We start from the raw sequence: 17,374 nt of genomic DNA, 5'->3' as shown, positions 1-17,374 counted from the left end.
ATTACTCTGAAGCATGCTGAACGTAAATATTGAATCTACGCAGCAGCTTACACATGAAATGGCTGCTGGCGCATTTAAGACCAACTTTCACAAAAAAAAAATGACACTGAAAATAAGCTCCACTATCTTGTCAGTTTATAAATGATGGACACATGATCACCCACCATATAATTTCAAGAACATTGCTAGTAATGGATTTATTACTCCAGCACTTCTAACCTGTGCCTTCTGTGTGGTTCTTGTAAAAATCTCAAATCGCCATGCATAGAGAATACACTCCTTTTGGTCAACACACGACATGCCGTTATCCACTGTTACATGCAGATCGTTATTCTAGTTCAGTGCTCTTGCTAGAATCTGGAACCTTCTACAATAAAATACAATAAACTAAAAGGACTCATTGGGTTTGAATGCAAAGTCACTGGAGATCCCATCACAGACTGAAATATTTGAGGTGGTGGAGGAAACTCTGCAGACCATGTGAGGAACTATTACACTAAAAAACAGTTCTTGGGGAGGGCTTCCTATTACCCATCAAAAGCTAAGAAATCTCTACTTGAAAATCCACTTCATCAGCTTGGAAAACGTGGAAATGGATTCTGGGGAAAACATCACTGTCTGGAAAGCATACCACTCAACTGTCCCTAATTTTGCAGAACGTCCCAGATTTTGCCTAATGCTTCTGCCCCATCAGACATAAAAAATTTGATTTTTTGGCAAATCAGAGTTTACAGTCAATCATAATACCAGATGTTAGTTTCAGACTTATTGTTCAGGAAATGCACTTTGATGAAAAACCTGTTGTTCTATTAACCTTTTAAGTGACTCAGGGTAATATTTAAAATCTGTCCCTGATTTTAGGCCTTTGCCCCCCCCCCCCCCCACGCCATTACTTTTGGTTTTTGTCCCTGATTCTTGAGCAATGAAGTTGAGAGTTATGCTGGAAAGGTCCCCCTCAAAATTCAGTTTACTATACCTTACTCCAAAGGGCCACCTGTGGTTTGTGTTACAATCAGGGGGAGTGTCACCCAAGGTGATACACACCATACATCTGATTACTATATCTTACTCCAAAGGGCCACATGAGATGTGTGTTACAGTCAGAGGGAGTGTCACCCAAGGTGATACACACCACACATCTGATGACAAATCGGGACTGGTCTGATTTGTTCCACATCAATGAATGACCAGGATGCATGTGATTTAGCATCCTCAGTGCAGGATAATCCCTCTGAAATGCTTAGCCTGGTCTTTGTGAAAGATATGCTCTCTAGAGTGCTTGAACAGGCATTCTCAATGACTAAATTTATAAGTGGTGTGATTGAAGTGCAGTTGAAATAATATCTAAAATTAAAAACAAAATGTATGTACTCTGAATTAGCATTCTAAGTAAATATTAAATATTTTAGCATCACATTACCTGAGGTTCAAGAACTTTGGTTTAGTGGCAATAAAGTCAACATAATTAAATGTACCGTATTAAGTAAAGGGGTGCTGCCCAAAAGCTTCTTCTTATATCATCTCTCTTAAACGAAAAAGTCATTGTTGCTGTTTTCACATGGGGTCAGGGTGTCATGTCAACATTAATCAATGTGACCAAATCACCTACAGCCAATGTTTACATTGCTGAGTGGCCATTCAAAAGTAAAGTAGAAGAAAATGATGTATGTAAACTGAAATCCGTGGTCATATTCCATGTGTGGAGCTTCCAAAGTAGTAAGTAAATGCTGCATATTAGCAGTTTTAATGCAAGTAATTATTAAGTACCTACGACAATGTTACAGTACACAAATACACAACAGCTTTGCAATCCCTATCAGGAGAAAGACTGGCTAAGTGTTAATGTTTTTTAGGTCTCTGATGGCTAAAGGGATAAAATATGAATATGTTTGGATGTCTTTTTAAGAAAGGAGATCTACACAGGCAGCTGGTAGAGATGGTCAACCTTTCTACCAAGCTCTATGGTCCTGAGTTTGGGACTTTCCAGCCCACTAGGACAGCACACTATAGGACAGGTTTGTTGGGAAAATGACCCAATATTTCATCTCCTACTGGACTCACAAAAAAGAAAAAGTAACAGTGGAAAGAAATTTGTTGTCTGTATTGGTTTCCACAAATGGAACTGCCAACTTTATAGATTCTACAGTGGCAGAAAATTGTGGGAGAGATGAACATAATTCTCTCTTCCATAGCACCTAGCCCCACTCATGCAGTCCTCATGGGAATTAGGACATGTAAATGGTACAACCATCTCATGGTCAAATGATGCTTGGTCTGACACAAGGCCAGTGTATGCTAGCATACTAAGGGCAGTGCATGACAGAGACAGTAGACACATAAAAGTACAGTGGTCTGACCAAACTGCTAAACAGCATATGCCTATACTGTCTCAGACACCTGTCAGCAGATGCTGGGCAGACTGTTCAAGTCCAAATGAACATGAGGGCCCAAAGGTACATACAGCAGGGTCTGTGAGAACTAATTCAGCTTTCAATAATGCTTGAAAAAAGACTCATGAGCAAACAAAGGAGTGGATGTGCTGTGCTCAATGCTAGCTCCACAGATGTGCACTGGAGACTTAAGACCCCATTCCTCAATTACCGTTCTTCTCTGGGGCCTCTAAATGCCCCAGTAAATGATAGGAAGTGCCCATAATCCCCCCTGGGTCTCACTCTAAAAAGTGAATGCTTGGATGCAATCTTCCTTCTCATCCCTATGCATGTCTACAGGTGATCCTCTGATTAATGGCTTTTCTCTAATAGATTACCAGTCAGGAAAAGGAAGTAGAATCCACCAAAAACACAGATGACTTTGAAGTAGAGCAAGGCCTGGAGACCATATACCTGGTCTTCAGGTTCTTTGTCTGTTGTTTGTCCATATCCAGCACAGGCTCCTCCCAAGTCGTCCTCCAGCCAGCTCTTCCTCTGGTCCTTTCAGTTGCTGCCAGGCACTGGGCATATAGACAGGACTCAAGCTTCTTTTGTTGATGTCAACAGGTATGAGATTAGTTGGGGCACACTTCCTTGAGGTTGGAGACATGAGATTTTTAGAAGGGACACAGGACACGGGGACAGGCTTGGTGCTACTAAATATTGATGCCACTTCAGAGGGCTCAAAGTAAGATTTTACAATTCTATCACCATTTTAAACACACTTCAAAAATAAAGTTGCTACTCTGGAATATTTTTCTGCTAGTCTGAGATTTTGAAGTTGCCATACATTATGCCACTCTTCATACAGTATGCCAATGGATAACCTTGCAACTGTTTAAAACTTGCATCATAACTAAAAATGTCATGCCCATTCTGAATTGATCTGAATTCCAGGACAAACAAGCCTTAACCAAAATTTGTAACAGGACACTAAAAGATAAAGACTAGTCTTAAAGATGAGTGTTTTACTTCTGTCTCAGTTCAGTAAAGAAACACATTTTAAAGAACCCACTCAAACTCCCTGGGTTATCATATCTGGGGTCCCTATCAGATTATCAAAGTTTCAAAACTTTGAACATCACAATGTTTTGAATGGCGACCGCCGTACAGTGCGGAATGGGAAATTTACCATTTTCCTCACTGGAGTGCGATCTTAGAGTTGGTATATTTAATTAGCAGGTGGGGGGGGGGCACAGGGGGACTTGCCCCCTGCAAAGATGTAATAAAAATTGTTTTTATTTGTTTTTTTAATTTTATTTTCAAATTTTCAAAATGTTGATCATATGGTCTCTGCCGTATGAACTTTGAAGTTTTGAAACTTTGATAATCTGATAGGGACCCCATATCTGACATTAAACAACAAAAGTGGAACATTTTGCCAGGAAGAGCTAAAATGCAGTAGTCATCTGAATGTATTTTAAACAAAACTAGTTCCACTCACTATTACTTCAGCAAACTTTCATCTGAAATCACAAGGTATTCAGAGAGGAAAAAAATTCCTTACTCTTACCTGTCCAGTCACAGCCAAGAACTTCTAATCTCATCCCAATTCCTGCAACTGACCACCTTTCAGGATACACTCGGATGTACTGTGCAGGGGTGTGATCAATCCTTCGAATTTCTGGTGTATCATAATGGAAATTACCTTCAAATATCTGAGAAATAAATGCAGCATCTTTCAGTCTGTGAAGCTGAAGGCATTGCCCTCACTAACACACACACACACACACACACACACACACACACACACACACACACACACACACACACACACACACACACACACACACACACACACACACACACACACACACCACAAATAGGAAGAACAACAACAACTTTTCATAAACTTGATGGTAGTAACACTACTAAATTGATCACTGTTAAATCAAATTAAATAGAGATAAAATATGTGATGTTTAAGACATCTACTGTGAGAATCAGTTTGTATACTACATGCTCATATTTTTTTTTAATTAATAGAAGATCCTTTGAGCCTGATTAAATGTTTCATAGGCACCAGGGAATGGGAATGTTTGCCCTTAAAAGCAGTTTTCATGCTTTAAATCACTAATAGGGAAGTATATTCATTTGGTATATTATTAACATGCTAATTGTGAAACACACCTATCAAGCAATTGAAACACTATTAAAGTTAATACTTTTTAATGGCTCTTTTCTGAAAAGTAATAAAAGTAATAATAATAATTCAAAATGTTTTGACTGTTACATTCCAAAGTCACTGCACCCAAGATGTCTTTTAGCTCACCATAGGCTGTTGCGTATGCATGTCCTTGATGTATTCCCATTTCTCCCCAGACATGCTATGGGACACCTTAAACTTTCTCACAAAAGCCTTATTTTCTGATGCAGAACCACTGCTGCTATCGCCTCCTCGTGCCCCCTGAATAATAACTCCTGATACGGCCTTGGGGCTGCCCAAATCCACTTGCAGCCACTCTTCCCCTGGCTGTAGTGCTGTCTGCTGGGGGAACCACCCTGAGCGGCTACTGACTAGACGAGCTGCACTGGGGGTCCACTGGTAATCCCGTGTCGACGATGCTGTTATCTGTGAATCGGAAATTAGACCAGACAGCATTCCTAGCATATCTGAGCATGGAGTATCTGTATAGACAAAAATTTAAAAAAAGGCATAACTGTAGTATATTCTAAAAATTTGGTTAATACCCACTGTACTACATTTGCCTAAAAGTAACATAGTAAGCATAATTCACAAATATTTTACATCTATATATTCTTAATGCTCAATGCAAGTTTGTATCGATATAATACACTTTATACCCCTACTGCCAAATCTTTCTGTAACAGGCCAAAGAATGTGGCTTCAGTAAAAGACAATTCATATGTACTGAAACATTGTTTTGGTATACAATCAAATCACAGCCTGAGCCTCTGGCTTCATGTTTAAAATTCTAGTTCAGCACTCTTGCTAGAATCTGGAACCATCTACAATAAAATACAGTAAACTAAAAGGACTCATTGGGTTTGAATACATAGTCGCTGGAGAGCCCATCACAGACTGAAATATTTGAGGTGGTGGAGGAAACTCTGCAGACCATGTGAGGAACTATTACATCTAAAAGCCAGTTCTTGGGGAGGGCTTCCTATTAAACAACAAGAGCTAAGAAATCTCTACTTGGAAGTCCACTTCATCAGCTTGGAAAATGTGGAAATGGAATCTGGGGAAAACATCAGTGTCTGGAAAGCATACCACTCAACTGTCCTTAATTTTGCAGAATGTCCCAGATTGTGCCTAATGCTTCTGCCCAATCAGACATAAAAAATATGATTTTTTGGTAAATCACTGAAGTTTACAGTCAGTCATAATGCCAAGTGTTAGTCTCATACTTATTGTTCAGGAAATGCACATTGATGAAAACGTTGTTGTTCTATTAACCTTTTAAGTGACTCAGTAATATTTAAATTTGTCCCGGATTTTAGGCCTTTGCCCCCTCCGCCATTACTTTTGGCTTTTGTCTCTGATTTTTGAGCAGTGAAGTTGAGAGTTATGCTGGAAAGGTCCCCCTAAAAAAATCAGTCTACTATATCTTACTCTAAAGGGCCACCTGTGGTACGTCTTACAGTCAAGGGGGAGTGTTACCCAAGGTGATACATACCATACATCCAATGACAAATGGGGGACCGATCAAATTTGTTCCACATCAATCACTGACCAGGATGCTTGTGATTTAGCTTCCTCAGTACAAGATAACCCCTCTGAAATGCTTACCCTGGTTATTGTTTAAAACCCACTGAGGTGAAAGATATGCTCTCTAGAGTGTTTGAACAGGCATTCTCAATGACTACATTTATAAGTGGTGTGATTGAAGTGCGGTTGAAATAATATCTAAAATTAAAGAATATGTAAGGAAACCCAAGCGTGAGCAGGCACAATTCCTCGTTGTAGTAAATCAAGCAAAATAGATGCCAAGTATGTAGGATAAAAACAATATTTAATCCACAATCAACTAAGAGACAGTCAGATGAGCGCTTTCGCAATGATGCTTCTTCAGATCTATGACAACTTCATCAAATGCTTTAACTATATATATTAGTGGTAATCAACATTTGGCAAATTAGATAATTAATGGGAGAGTTCACAAAATTTTAAAGAAACATACACCATTACAACAAAGTGTATATGCTGTTGCAAGAGAAATATATATATACAACCAAAGTAGAAACATATAGAAACATATAAAAACATATAAAAGTACAGACATAATCAAATACATAGATAAAATACTATTAGCTATTGTTAAATAAAAACACTAAAAATATGTTAGATAAATAACAGTAAAAGTATTGATATAATTATTTGATGTTCCTTCTCTGCCTCAATTTGGGTCTAATTGAGGCCCTCTCATTTAAGCCACAACCTTTGTCTGCTTTTAATAGTATAATCCATTCTGTTTCTTTGCCCTCTGTGTATATTTTTATATCTCCACCTCTTGGCTTAGGAATTATCACTTCCAGTACTTTAAATAAAAATACATGCTGTGCATTGGTCATCATAAGGTGTTTAGCTAGGGCGTTGTGTATTGTGCCCTTTTTCATATGATAAATGTGCTCCCTCATTCGGTCTCTAAGTGGACGGTTGGTCTTGCCAACATAAAATGAGGAGCATGACTGACAGATGGCTAAATAAATAACATGTGATGTCATACAGTCTGCCTCAGCAGATATATGGAAGCATTTCTGTAGGTCTGGATGGAAAAAATTAGGTGAACTATCTATAAAGGAACAGAAATTACAGTGCCCACAGGGTTTTGTACATCCATCTCTCCTATCTCTATGGCCATGTGTAGGATAACAAAGCTTCCTTTTTAAATTATTTTTGTTCCTATATATAAATTTTGGTTGGTTTCCAACTATTAATTTAAGATCATCATCCACATGCAGGATTTCCCAATGTTTACTAATTATTTCTCTAAGTTCTAAATAGTCAGATGAGAAATATGTGGAGAATTTAACATGTTGTAGGCATTCAGTGTTCTTATCTGAATTTGACTCAAATTCATGTGGTCCAAAGTAAGGTACTCCCTTAGTGGGCCTTAGTTCAAATATATCATTCAAATGTCTGTTGATTTCCATATTACTATAACCCCTTGTTAAAAGCCTATCTTTCAAGTCATTCAGTTCAGTTTCAAAGCCATCGTCCAGAGGGTTCAACCTAGAAGCTCTGATGGCTTGACCTCTCATAATATTCCTGAAGACATGGGGTGGGTGCATGCTGGATCTAAGGAGCAAGTTGTTGCTATAGCAACCTTTCCGATATACACCTGTATTTATAAGATTGTTATCAAGTCTTTCAATGTACAGATCTAAAAACTCAGTTCTGTACAGTGAATGTTTCATAGTAAATTTAAGACAGGTTGTAAGATTATTCATAATGGTATACATAGTATTGAGTTGTTCTGATGTGCCTTTCCACAAGACAAATAAATCATCGACAAAACGTCGGTAGAAGATGACATGCTGTTTAAATAACTCTTCACTAAACAGAATATGCTCTTCCCAATAGGCCAAAAACATGTTGGCGTAGCTATTGGCACATGGCGTGCCCATAGCTACGCCATCCTTTTGTTTGTAAATGCTATCATTGAACATGAAGAGATTATTTTCCAGAACTAACTCTAGAAAATGTACTATTAAATCAATGGTTACATAGGAGTAGTTACTATGCTCCTTTAAGTAGTCTGTAACATATGTCAGCCCTAGATCATTTGGTATAACTGTAAAGAGAGATTGTATGTCAAATGTAACAAACACATAGTCCATTGTAATCGTTGTGTTTTTTATACCGTCATGTAGCTCAATTAGAAATTGTTTAGAGTCCTTTAAGACTACATTATTGTTGTTCAACACATATCTAAGGTGCTTCTCAACATATACAGACAAGTGCTCTGTTACCCAACCTCGGCCTGATACTATTGGTCTCATAGGAGGATTTTCCGGGTCTTTATGTATTTTTGGAAGACCATGTATGATTGGTATAATTGGAGATGGAATGGTAAGATATCCGTACAGGTCTTTGTTTATTAATTGACCCTTAAATATATCATGAATTGTATCTTGTACATATCTAATGGTATGCTCTATATTTTGAGTTGTAATTTGTTCATAAAAGTCATCATTTAACATGGATGTCATCCGTTCGATGTAATCGGACATGTCCATCACAACTATCTTGCCACCCTTATCAGCAGGTCTAACAATGATATTTGGATCATTTTGTAATTTTTTAAGACTTGATCTTTCTCTATACGTAAGATTATCTCTCTTATGGTATGATTTCTTAGTTATTCTGTTCCCATAATAACTGTGTAACTCTTCCTCAGTGAGTTTCAAATATGCTTCAACTAGGGGGTGGTTTGTGGGTATAAATTCACTTAAATTTCTAAATTTAAACTCAGTACTCGTCTGAATGGAATCTTTATAAATGAATTTCAACATAACATTTCTACAAAATAACCTTAGGTCCATGACAGTATCTGTTAACTGACTCTGACATCTAGGGATGAAGTTTAGCCCTTTGTTTAATAATAGAGCTTCATCTTTAGTTAGTGTGGTGTTTGAAATATTATGGATTAACGTTTGCCTGTCCACATTTTCCTCAGAGTCTTCTGAGGTGTATACTCCTCCGACAGCTTCCTCTTCTGTCTCCCTCTGCTCATAGGGGAGCGATACGTACTTTTCCCTGTTCTTACTGGCAGGGGAAAAGACAACTGAGGGTGTTCATTGGAGGTGGGGGCTAACTGTGTGATAGTTGTTTTCGGTCTAACTACAGGTCCGCTATTATACTATATTATGTAGTTGCTTAGATTTATCCTGTTGCTGCATGGATATGTCATTAACAACACGTATATCCGGATATAAATTAGCGTTTGTGCTCGCAGCAGTGTGTACCAAATGTATGACATCTGTGGAGTCATTGGTTACAACATTATTATGTGTGTCTGAGATATCAGGATGATTATTACCAGTTAGTTCGGACTGACAAATTCCATCAGTCTCAGTTCCAATAACAATACAGTTCGTATTTGCTATTGTCTCTAATACATTAGCACTGTTATTTACATTCCTGTTAGCAGGTTTATCCTGCTTCACCTCTCCACTATTACTACCAACTTTTTCTAATGGCAAAGTAGTTACTTCCTTAGAATTGAATCTAGTTACTTCGTTAGAATTAAATCTAGGCCACATAAAGACGTGACCTTTTTTAAAGTCATTGGTATCCCTAATAACTTTATGGCATTAGCCCCCACCTCCAATGAACACCCTCAGTTGTCTTTTCCCCTGCCAGTAAGAACGGAGGAAAGTACGTATCGCTCCCGTTCTATGAGCAGAGGGAGACAGAAGAGGAAGCTGTCGGAGGAGTATACACCTCAGAAGACTCTGAGGAAAATGTGGACAGGCAAATGTTAATCCATAATATTTCAAACACCACACTAACTAAAGATGAAGTTCTATTATTAAACAAAGGGCTAAACTTCATCCCTAGATGTCAGAGTCAGTTAACAGATACTGTCATGGACCTAAGGTTATTTTGTAGAAATGTTATGTTGAAATTCATTTATAAAGATTCCATTCAGACGAGTACTGAGTTTAAATTTAGAAATCTAAGTGAATTTATACCCACAAACCACCCCCTAGTTGAAGCATATTTGAAACTCACTGAGGAAGAGTTACACAGTTATTATGGGAACAGAATAACTAAGAAATCATACAATAAGAGAGATAATCTTACGTATAGAGAAAGATCAAGTCTTAAGAAATTACAAAATGATCCAAATATCATTGTTAGACCTGCTGATAAGGGTGGCAAGATAGTTGTGATGGACATGTTCGATTACATCGAATGGATGACATCCATGTTAAATGATGACTTTTATGAACAAATTACAACTCAAAATATAGAGCATACCATTAGATATGTACATGATACAATTCATGATATATTTAAGGGTCAATTAATAAACAAAGACCTGTACGGATATCTTACCATTCCATCTCCAATTATACCAATCATACATGGTCTTCCAAAAAATACATAAAGACCCGGAAAATCCTCCTATGAGACCAATAGTATCAGGCCTAGGTTGGGTAACAGAGCACTTGTCTGTATATGTTGAGAAGCACCTTAGATATGTGTTGAACAACAATAATGTAGTCTTAAAGGACTCTAAACAATTTCTAATTGAGCTATATGACGGTATAAAAAACACAACGATTACAATGGACTATGTGTTTGTTACATTTGACATACAATCTCTCTTTACAGTTATACCAAATGATCTAGGGCTGACATATGTTACAGACTACTTAAAGGAGCATAGTAACTACTCCTATGTAACCATTGATTTAATAGTACATTTTCTAGAGTTAGTTCTGGAAAATAATCTCTTCATGTTCAATGATAGCATTTACAAACAAAAGGATGGCGTAGCTATGGGCACGCCATGTGCCAATAGCTACGCCAACATGTTTTTGGCCTATTGGGAAGAGCATATTCTATTTAGTGAAGAGTTATTTAAACAGCATGTCATCTTCTACCGACGTTTTGTCGATGATTTATTTGTCTTGTGGAAAGGCACATCAGAACAACTCAATACTATGTATACCATTATGAATAATCTTACAACCTGTCTTAAATTTACTATGAAACATTCACTGTACAGAATTGAGTTTTTATTTCTGTACATTGAAAGACTTGATAACAATCTTATAAATACAGGTGTATATCGGAAAGGTTGCTATAGCAACAACTTGCTCCTTAGATCCAGCATGCACCCACCCCATGTCTTCAGGAATATTATGAGAGGTCAAGCCATCAGAGCTTCTAGGTTGAACCCTCTAGACGATGGCTTCGAAACTGAACTGAATGACTTGAAAGATAGGCTTTTAACAAGGGGTTATAGTAATATGGAAATCAACAGACATTTGAATGATATATTTGAACTAAGGCCCACTAAGGGAGTACCTTACTTTGGACCACATGAATTTGAGTCAAATTCAGATAAGAACACTGAATGCCTACAACATGTTAAATTCTCCACATATTTCTCATCTGACTATTTAGAACTTAGAGAAATAATTAGTAAACATTGGGAAATCCTGCATGTGGATGATGATCTTAAATTAATAGTTGGAAACCAACCAACATTTATATATAGGAACAAAAATAATTTAAAAAGGAAGCTTTGTTATCCTACACATGGCCATAGAGATAGGAGAGATGGATGTACAAAACCCTGTGGGCACTGTAATTTCTGTTCCTTTATAGATAGTTTACCTAATTTTTTCCATCCAGACCTACAGAAATGCTTCCATATATCTGGTGAGGCAGACTGTATGACATCACATGTTAGTTATTTAGCCATCTGTCAGTCATGCTCCTCATTTTATGTTGGCAAGACCAACCGTCCACTTAGAGACCGAATGAGGGAGCACATTTATCATATGAAAAAGGGCACAATACACAACGCCCTAGCTAAACACCTTATGATGACCAATGCACAGCATGTATTTTTATTTAAAGTACTGGAAGTGATAATTCCTAATCCAAGAGGTGGAGATATAAAAATATACACAGAGGGCAAAGAAACAGAATGGATTATACTATTAAAAGCAGACAAAGGTTGTGGCTTAAATGAGAGGGCCTCAATTAGACCCAAATTGAGGCAGAGAAGGAACATCAAATAATTATATCAATAATTTTACTGTTATTTTTCTAACATATTTTTAGTGTTTTTATTTAACAATAGCTAATAGTATTTTATCTATGTATTTGATTATGTCTGTACTTTTATATGTTTTTATATGTTTCTATATGTTTCTACTTTGGTTGTACATATATATTTCTCTTGCAACAGCATATACACTTTGTTGTAATGGCGTATGTTTCTTTAAAATTTTGTGAACTCTGCCATTAATTATCTAATTTGCCAAATGTTGATTACCACTAATATATATAGTTAAAGCATTTGATGAAGCTGTCATAGATCTGAAGAAGCATCATTGCGAAAGCGCTCATCTGACTGTCTCTTAGTTGATTGTGGATTAAATATTGTTTTTATCCTACATACTTGGCATCCATTTTGCTTGATTTACTACAACGAGGAATTGTGCCTGCTCACGCTTGGGTTTCCTTACATATTCTTTGATTATATCTCAATTACTTAACCCAAGCGCTAACCTGACACAAGATCAGACTGTTTTTAATATCTAAAATTAAACAAAATGTCTTTACTCTGAATTAGCATTCTAAGTAAATATTAAATACTTTAGCATCACATTACCTGAGGTTCAAGAACTTTGGTTTAGCGGCAATAAAGTCAACATAATTTAATGTACCGTATTAAGTAAAGGGGTGCTGCCCAAAAGCTTCTTCTTATATCATCTCTCTTAAATGAAAAGTTCATTGTTACTGTTTTCACATGGGGTCAGGGTGTCATATCAACATTAATTAATGTGACCAAATCACCTACAGCCAATGTTTACATTGCTGAGTGGCCATTCAAAAGTAAAGTAGAAGAAAATGCTGTATGTAAACTGAAATTCGTGGTCATATTCCATGCGTGTTGTTGCAACTTCCAAAGTAGTAAGTAAATGTTACATATTAGCAGCTTTAATGCAAGTAATTATTAAGTACCTACGATAATGCTACAGTGCACAAATACACAACAGCTTTGTGATACTTATCAGGAGAAAGACTGGCCAAGTGTTGATGTTTTTTAGGTCTCTGATGGCTAAAGGGATAAAATATGAATATGTTTGGATGTCTTTTTTAAGAAAGGAGATCTACACAGGCAGCTGGTAGAGATGGTCAACCTTCCTACCAAGCCCTATAGTCCTGAGTTTGGGACTTTCCAGCCCACTAGGACAGCACACTATAGGACAGGTTTGTTGAGAAAATGACCCAATATTTCATCTCCTACTGGACTCACAAAAAAAGTTAACAGTGGAAAGAAATTCATTGTCTGTACTGGTTTCCAGAAATGGAACTGCCAACTTCATAGATTCTACAGTGGCAGAAAACTGTGGGAGAGATGAACATAATCCTATCTTTCATAACACCTAGCCCCACTCATGCAGTCCTCATGGGAATTAGGACCTGTAGATGGTACAACCATCTCATGGTCAAATGATGCTCTGTCTGACACAAGGCCAGTGTATGCTAGCATACTAAGGGCAGTGCATGGCAGAGACAGTAGACACATAAAATCATATAATTATTTTGCTCATCTTCCGAGTGGTTGGCTGATGAGATTCACATGCATAAATCAACTGACAAAAAGCGGATTTAAGTATACTTTTCTCTGCACTTATTTAAGATTAGAAATTTGTAGATAATTGTTATATATAATGTAAAACAGGGAGATAATACTCCCTGTCACTAGCTGCAGTTAGTCTCCCAAAACCCCCATCCATGTTCTTGTTGTGGTATTAATCCTGGTGGCTTTGGAATTACCCGCCCCTGCTGCAAATCTGTTTTAGGACACTCCTACTGGGCCTATCTCATTTGCTCACTCAGCTGAGTACAGTGAGATCATATTTTGATTTCAGACACTCCTACCAGTCCCATCTCCTCTGCTTTGTACAGAGAGAGCACTTGGGAAGGACATCCCCTGTAGCATTTTAATCTGCTCTGTTCCTCCCTCTCCACAAAACAAACAAAGAAAAAATTACTAAATATTTTTTGAGCTGCTCTTATATAACTGTCTTCTACCTTAATACCTTAATTTGCTGTTTGTGTGCTTTTAAGTGTTCAAGTGCTCTTATTTGATTTTTCATAAACTTGTTTTTGTCATTTTTAACTTATCTGCATTTATTTAAACTGTATTTGCCTTAATTTTGCTACGCACTCAAATGTGCTAGCTTGTACTGCATTTAAAGTGATTTTGCTACTGTCATTAATTCATTCTTTCTAATACAGAGAGAACTTTTTAAGAAAGCCAACCCAATTAACTTAAAAAAAAATATATATATATATATATATATATATATATACATATATATATATATTCCAAGCTTGTTTTCTGCCTTTCCTGTAAGTAGTCTAATCCAGATACACATTTGCTGTATCCAGGACTGTTTGTAAGCTTCTGTGCCCCAAGCCTTTCTGTGTTGGAGGGAAGCCTTCTAGCTTATCAGTGGGAGTGGTAAGCACTAGGTAGCCTATCTACAACAAGATCCAGATACAGATTCTTAGTTTTAGCACTTGAATTTGCTTATCCGTGCTCAGAACATGTTGTAAGCACTAAATAAACTACAAATTACTACAGCACTCACCCTTCCTCATTACCTAGAGGAAAACAGTTTTGGTACTTACTTTCCTCACTTGCTTAGAGAAAAACAGCTCTTGTACTCACTTTCCTCACTTGTCTAGAGGAAAATATTTTTTTATTCAGGCATGTCCAAGTGTCAGCTCCCAATGATCTCTCCTGCCTATCTGATGAATCTGGGCATCTTGGGGCAATGTAGCAATTGCCTCATGTACACAGACAACCCTCTCCTCCTACCATCCAACACTGCAACCTGTGAGAGATGCACTTATCTAGCCAAACTGGAGGTAAAGCTCTCCCCAGCCAAGACTGAACTTGATAGTCAAGAGGAGAAGGTAAACACTTGCACCACACCACACTCATCACATAGTCCCACTAAACCTACACCACAAAATCAACACATATAAACACAAAAACATTTGCGGAGGCTCTCAATAATAATCTGCTCAAGCAACAGTGACCTCCAAAGCAGAAACGCAAGCAACCTCCCACCACCAACACAACCCAAATGACACATAGCCCACAGACTCTGTATGCCACACAACCACAGCCCATAAGGCAAAACAACATACCCAACACACTAGTCATAGGTGACTCTATAGTCAGGCACACTGATGTCCCACTCACCAGGCTAAACAAGGAGAAGGTCACTGTCAGCTGCCTGTCGGGTGCCAGGATCCACCACATAACCCATGCACTCAGGTTACTCCACAAAAAGTACAAATATGACTCTGTGATTGTCCATGTTGGTGTGAACGACCTGAGCCGTACCTCCCTGGATTACATGAAAAGAGACATAGAAGAATTCTCCGATCTTGTAGCCCAGGCAGGTATGACCCTAGCCCTGAGTAGCATCCTGACATCGCCCAGAATGATACTGCAGTACAAGGACAAAATGATTGACTTGAACAATTGGCTAAGCTTATGGTGTCATTCTAAGGGGATCCAGTATCTGTCTGCCTGGGACGACATGGTCAACAGACCATGATGCTTTGCCAGAGATGGCCTGCACCTGTCACCCCTGGGATTCCGGATACTGGCAAAGGCTCTTGCCACCCCTATAGTGCCTTTTTTAGGCAAGGTTCAAAAGACAAATTCATCACCATAACAGGAACAGGCAAGCAAAAACTGAGGGTAATGCTACTCAATGCTAGAAGTCTAAATTTCAAAATGCACTCACTCGAGTCACTCCTTAAAATGGAGAACATCAATGTCTGTGCAGTGACTGAGACCTGGTTCAAGGCTCCAGAGAGCACCCCTGCATTACCAGGCTATAACTCATACTACACTTTTCGCCCATCTAAACTGGACCGGAACACCAAAGGTGGAGGTGTGTCCATATTCATTAAGGATATCCACACCTCCTGGCTAGTTGCTCAGTATAATGTAGCCAAAGTTATCCAAGTGCAACTAACTCTGGGCAAAATTGCAATACAAATTGTAGCTTGCTACAGATCCCCCACCATGCCCCAGGATTCCCACTCCTCTTTTCTTGATATACTGGAAAATATTAGGGTTCAAGCAAACATCCTAATATTAGGCAATTTCAACTACCCCACCATTAACTGGGAAACCTACTCATGTACCAACTCCTTCACTCAGCGCTTTCTGGAATTCATAAATTTCAGTGCCCTGATCAACTTACCCACACGCCCACCAGGGTCAACACTATCCTAGACCTAGTCATTACCAACATGAGTTACCAGTGTTCCACACCTGAAGTCAACTCCTCGTTGGTCAGATCCAACCATAAGCTAATCAACCTAGATATCCACATCCCGCCCTCAACCCTCATTAAGGAAACCATGGTAAAAAATTTCTCCAAAGCCAACTTCATGCTTCTTAAGACAGAAGTGGTGAACTTCATGATACCCCTGCAGATGGACAATACAGTTATGACTGCTGAATCCTACACAAATGCAATCTATAAGCACTTACACGAGTGCATGGATCGTGCTATCCCAAACAGAACCAAGATGCTATCCTCCAAAAAAAGGAAGCCAAACTGGTGGTCCCCTGCCATAAACAAACTCTACAACAGAAGGAAGAAACTGTTGCAAAAGAGAGTAAAATCCCATGAGTGGAGGAGCTCCCTGGTCAACCTCAGCAAGAAGCTGAGATCCCTTATAAGATCCTCCAAAGCTAGCTATGAAAACAAGATTGCCACTGATTCTAAGCACAACCGCAAAGCATTCTAAAGCTATGTCAAGAATCTCAATGGCAACACCCAAATTTGCTCTGTGTTTCAACACAATGGCACAAAAATTACAGAACCAACTGATATTGCCAACATCCTGGCAAATAGGTTCAGTGCTAACTTTACCCCCTTCTCACCCCCTAAAGGGCCCATATCTGTACAGGAAGGATGCAGAGTCCCTGTAATCACAACTTCACAGGTAAAAACAGCACTCTCTAAAGCCAAAAACACAGTATCCATGGGACCGGACAACATCCCAGGCTGCGTTTTACATGAACTTCAGAACGAACTGGCTCCCCATGTAAGCACCATGTTCAATCATAGCCTCACATCAGGATTTGTGCCCACTGAATGGCGCACAATAACAGTTATCCCACTCCACAAAGGGGGAGCCACCACTGATCCTAGGAACTATCGCCTATTAGCCTGATGAGCCT

At 38.4% G+C, this 17,374-nt stretch overlaps 1 protein-coding gene across 1 annotated transcript in view; it reads right to left on the bottom strand.

Moving 5' to 3' along the window:
- Positions 1–17,374, bottom strand: part of LOC122805318 (neuropilin-2-like) — a 214,517-nt gene that overhangs the window by 104,306 nt on the left and 92,837 nt on the right. Inside the window, exons 2-3 of the mRNA XM_044075406.1 lie at positions 4,702–5,057; positions 3,943–4,087 (exon numbers count right to left, since the gene is read on the bottom strand). Coding sequence (XP_043931341.1) covers positions 3,943–4,087; positions 4,702–5,057 — 501 coding nt within the window. The remainder of the gene's footprint in view (positions 1–3,942; positions 4,088–4,701; positions 5,058–17,374) is intronic.

The sequence above is a fragment of the Protopterus annectens genome, chromosome 6.part1 (assembly GCF_019279795.1).
Source record: "Protopterus annectens isolate FY-2018-M chromosome 6.part1, PAN1.0, whole genome shotgun sequence".
In the NCBI taxonomy this organism is placed as follows: Eukaryota; Metazoa; Chordata; order Ceratodontiformes; family Protopteridae; genus Protopterus; species Protopterus annectens.
Note: the sequence above shows the minus strand (reverse complement) of the source record. Positions and strands in the feature narration are given on the sequence as shown.